This window comes from Ylistrum balloti, unplaced genomic scaffold, assembly GCF_031769215.1.
Source record: "Ylistrum balloti isolate Yb309-2 unplaced genomic scaffold, AGI_CSIRO_Ybal_v1 Utg370280, whole genome shotgun sequence".
Taxonomy (NCBI): Eukaryota; Metazoa; Mollusca; class Bivalvia; order Pectinida; family Pectinidae; genus Ylistrum; species Ylistrum balloti.
Window position 1 is genome coordinate 708,624 of NW_026782215.1, and position 4,582 is coordinate 713,205.

At 33.4% G+C, this 4,582-nt stretch overlaps 1 protein-coding gene across 1 annotated transcript; it reads right to left on the reverse strand.

Annotated features, from left to right (window-relative positions):
- Positions 1 to 571: 571 nt before the first annotated feature.
- On the reverse strand, positions 572 to 1,720 carry LOC132552814 (neuropeptide Y receptor type 5-like). Its single transcript, XM_060217008.1, has one exon. It carries the CDS (start codon positions 1,718 to 1,720, stop codon positions 572 to 574), a length of 1,149 nt encoding a protein of 382 aa, XP_060072991.1.
- Between the last annotated feature and the right edge of the window lie 2,862 nt (positions 1,721 to 4,582).

Here is a 4,582-nt window from a genome sequence, read left to right on the forward strand (position 1 = left end):
AAGGCTTCAAATTACCATCATAAATACTAAATAGTCTGATATACACCATGTTTGATCCGCCAGCCTGATGTGTACGTGTATCTTTTCTGTCGTAAACAAATGATTGTACAAAACTTGTACTCAAAAAACGAGGAAAAAAATCATACAGAAATGTAATTACTAATATGGTTTATTCAAATTACTTGAAATTTTTGTTAATATTTGAAATAAGCGTTTTGTATTATCAATCAGATCCACTTTTAGTATGAATCTTGGTAGAAAAGTTCTGTTTAAAAAACAAAGATATCTTTTATCTTTACAAATATATATAGTATAGGAGAATTAAACCAAGAAGAACGGTTTCTGATTTTCACCTCAAAGACAAGGGCATTAAAGTTCGTCTTCTAACTTTAATTCTTCTGAAACTGTTACAATTAAGAAAATAGATTGTTAAACTTGTGTTTCCCAGACATTAAGACAAAACAATGACCTGTCACAAATCAGTCATCACACACGCATATAAAAACTATTCAACAGCCATTTCTTTGGTCGTTAAGGTTGTACTATATGTCTGCTTGTCACATTCCACAGTTCAAGTGTCCGTAGTTCTGAGTGTTCGAGAGGAAACATATCCATGTAAACATAGTTCTATTCGTTCTCGATATCGAGTTATCATTATGATGTTTACATCTTTATCCTGAAATTTACAACAAAACATAGCTTTGATTTCACGTCTGTAGTTTGAGTTAAACCAACCGTAGACGATAGGGTTAATGCAGACGGAACTCATAGCAAACACATGACAGATAGCAATTAGCCAGTTAAAGTCTATTCCGGTGAAGAGTTGATAGTTAATATCAGCTAAGAGGTTAATCAACGTTAGGGGAAGCCATGTTAACGCAAATATGACAGTTATGGACGTGAGAAGAATTATATTTTTTCTTTGACGTAGTAAATTTCTTCTACTTCGGTGAAGTTCCCGTGAATATGACGGTTTAGATTCAATATGTGTACGTATAAATTTACAAATAAGAATATGTAACGCAATTATAACTATGATAGGAAAAACAAAATGAATGCACAACACCAACAACGCATAACTCCTCCGAGCAATGTCTGAATCCCATTTCTCCAAACATGACGAAAATAGAATTATATCTTTCGATATACAAACCGATTCAACATCATGATAAATTAACATAGGAAGTGCCAGTGCAAACGATACCAGCCATACTATAACAAAGATATACCTCGGTCGCGTCCAGTCCCGCGAGGTGCATTGTACAATTGCTTTATACCTGTCAATAGCTATGAATACAATAGTAAACGTTGATACAAACACATATATTGTCTGCAGACTAGGTACGATCTTACATAACACTTTCCCAAGTGGCCAATGTTTCAAAATCAACTTTACAACGGTGAAAGGAATACACAAGACAGAAGTTAGAATATCTGATATAGACAAATTCAGAATATACCAGTTGCGACTTGATCTTACATTCCGTTTCCTTATGATGATATAACACATTGCTGCATTTCCAAGAATACCGAAAAGTGCAATGACTGAAAACGTCAGCACCAACACGCACACGCCCACAGAACCAAACCAGCTGTTCGAGAATTCTACTTGTGATTGTAGACGCCAAAAATCTTGAATAGAGAAATTCTTCCCCTCCCACGAGAACATTGTGTCCATTTGATCAAACGACGATACGCTTTGGGTCGTGTTTCTGTCCATCATGTCTTCACGTCTGAAACAAAGAAAGAAAACGAATTGAAGTATAGCAATATAAAATTAATTCAAGTTTGAGAAAAACATGGACATGACTGATCATATATTTGTAGTCCAGTCAACTTACATACATATGTGTAAATTTCCTTTCTATTTTTGAATCAACTTTACCAAAATGTTAGTTTAAGAAGAAAAAAAACTTGAGATGAGGCAACATATTCGCCAAGTACATGTATTAGTTAATGTCACTGCAACGCAGATGTATAGAAATCAAAATAGAAAATAGAATCGGTAATTCTGTCGGGAGTATTGAGAATTTCATCGAAAGTTTACATATTTTCATAATTGCATAATGAATATCCATGAAAATGATTAGACGGAAACAGCTGTTTTATTTGAAAGACGCACTTATACATGTTGAGTGTTATATTGCCATGGTGATGGTCTGGAGTGCTCACTCATTAAGAAGTAGGTCAGAAGCTACTCATGCTCTGAAAAAAAACCCTTGTTGTTTTATAATCGCTATAGTATACTTAGTAATGTATTATTTCACATTTGTTAGCATCATTTAAGAGTTTTCTAGTCGACATGAGTTCTCCATCATTGAAGAAATGATTAAAACGTGTTTTTCCTGCATTCGATTCTTTGTTACGTGAAACATATTCATAAAATTGCAAGAGGATCGTTCAGAAAAAAAACATCAAAATAAAATTTACACTCATGTTAATCAAGAAATTTCTGTTTGCAAGTTGAGTGGTTAGGTATGGCTTCAAGAATATGTAGAAAATTATGAATTTGCATCTCATGCTATGCATACACGAGTGTACAGCCGAACAGAACTCTATAATATTGATATTTTTAATGCATCGTTTTAAAGCAACTTAAGTACAACGTCTTGCATCATTACAGCTTAATACAACAATTTCTAATATTATACCTGGATTTAACAAGCAGCTTCCCTTCACTATAGGTTCATAACAGATAAACATCAATCCGTAATTCACGTTTCGGCAGTCGTAATTCCTTTGCAACGATCGGGTGTTGTGAGGACTGTTGTAATAAAAAATGTATTAATATGATGAAAACAGATACCATAAAAACAAGAAATGTATAGAAAAGTGTAAGCTGTTCAGTGATGTCCACGAGAAACATGCTCTCTTTAAATTTCAGGTATTTTTTTTTTAATAAAACTGTAAAAATCGATCCAAAGGGAGAATAATCTAATAGTGGACATATATGTGATGCCCTACAGAGCAATATAGAGGATGTTTTCTTATAATGTCTGTAAAAGTCTGTTTTCTCATATATCCCGACAGCATTAAAACGATGTAATACGCGATTAAGGTTTCACGGAAGATTATTTTGAAACTACATATTTGGCGCACTATAACGTTAGACGGGGTATGAAATAGAAATTCTCTTCATCTGATGGTGAATTTGGGTCACGAGAGACAACAGAATATCTTTAATGTCTTCAGATTTAGAACAAGAAGTCAATAGAAATAGGCAGATGACATGCATATGTTTTCTGTGAAATGCAATGATATGTTTGGAAAGGAGTTTTCAGTGTGCACGGAAATTGTACGGCATTGCTTTTCACTGCATGTACATTTGAAGACATAAAAAAGATGAATGCAGCATACGGTCTGTCGTTTTGAGATCGTTAATTTTTATATACAGATGAAAGTCTCAAATGGCCATCGATTCTTTCTTCATATTTTCCATTATTTTCAGAAAAACAAACACAATATGAGGAATAGTACTGACAGGTGAAACAAGGACATCTGTTATAAACATAGGTATTATGAAATCTGTCTACCAGTACAGTACATATATACCACTGCACTTTAACACTGTTATCGTTACACTGTTCGCTAAAAGTCCATTAGGGTCGATGCCTCATAGAAGTTCGGACAATGTTTGATCAAACGTTGTTTTTATCTTCCTATCTGGTAATATATGGCAATCAAATTAGTTTTATTGGAGGAAGAAATAAACGAGAATTTGTATAAATAGCCGGACCTTTGCTGCACAAATCATACGATATCTGCCAGACATCACTACCAGCAGCTGACCGACACAGATCTTAACAAGGTAAGTCTCACTTGATATCTATAGGACAAATCAATATTTATTACATAACAAATAGAGAATTCTGAATGACTGAGTTTGTGCTAACATAAACCAAACCTCTAAAAATATACATACATATTATTAAGTTATTGAAATAATTTTTCTAACAATAAATCTTGACGATCTGCTGATAAGACAAGCATCGCTAAACACTCCAGGTGACGAGATAAATTGGTTTCGTTTAGTCGTATTGACAACGACAAGAAACAAACTTCAAAGCTAGGCATTATACGGGGATAGTTGTAGTTCTTTTTCCCCTTTATCGTGATCATATCTTTTCTCACAGTATGATAAATATGTATTAATACCAGTATTCCACACAGATGTGATAATTTCCTTATACACCTAACACGAGACATATTGAGCAGAAAGTGTAATGTATAATAATACGATCTAATACAATTTTGTCTTCTTTTCACTCCAATCAGTATTTACAAAACGCTTGTAAAGATTAATCTACGAAACAAAGTAAAGTTTTATTTTTTTGTTACATATTAAAAACTTTCATGACACGAAACTTACAGAAATTACACCGATCGGTTTCAATACTGTAAAGGTTAATCGTATTTCAAGGATGATGTAATACTCTTACAGTGTAGTACAATGTATACAACAATGCATCTTAATAAAACATTGGTCATGAAACATTTAGACAGTAATTGCTGATAATATCAATCCTACCTATTTTTATGATCATAGTTTTACAAACGTACCGGAAAAATAGCAACTGAAAGG

Bases quoted from the DNA above. Each gene is read 5' to 3' on its own strand.
- LOC132552814 (XM_060217008.1), bottom strand. From the start codon at position 1,720: ATGGACAGAAACACGACCCAAAGCGTATCGTCGTTTGATCAAATGGAC.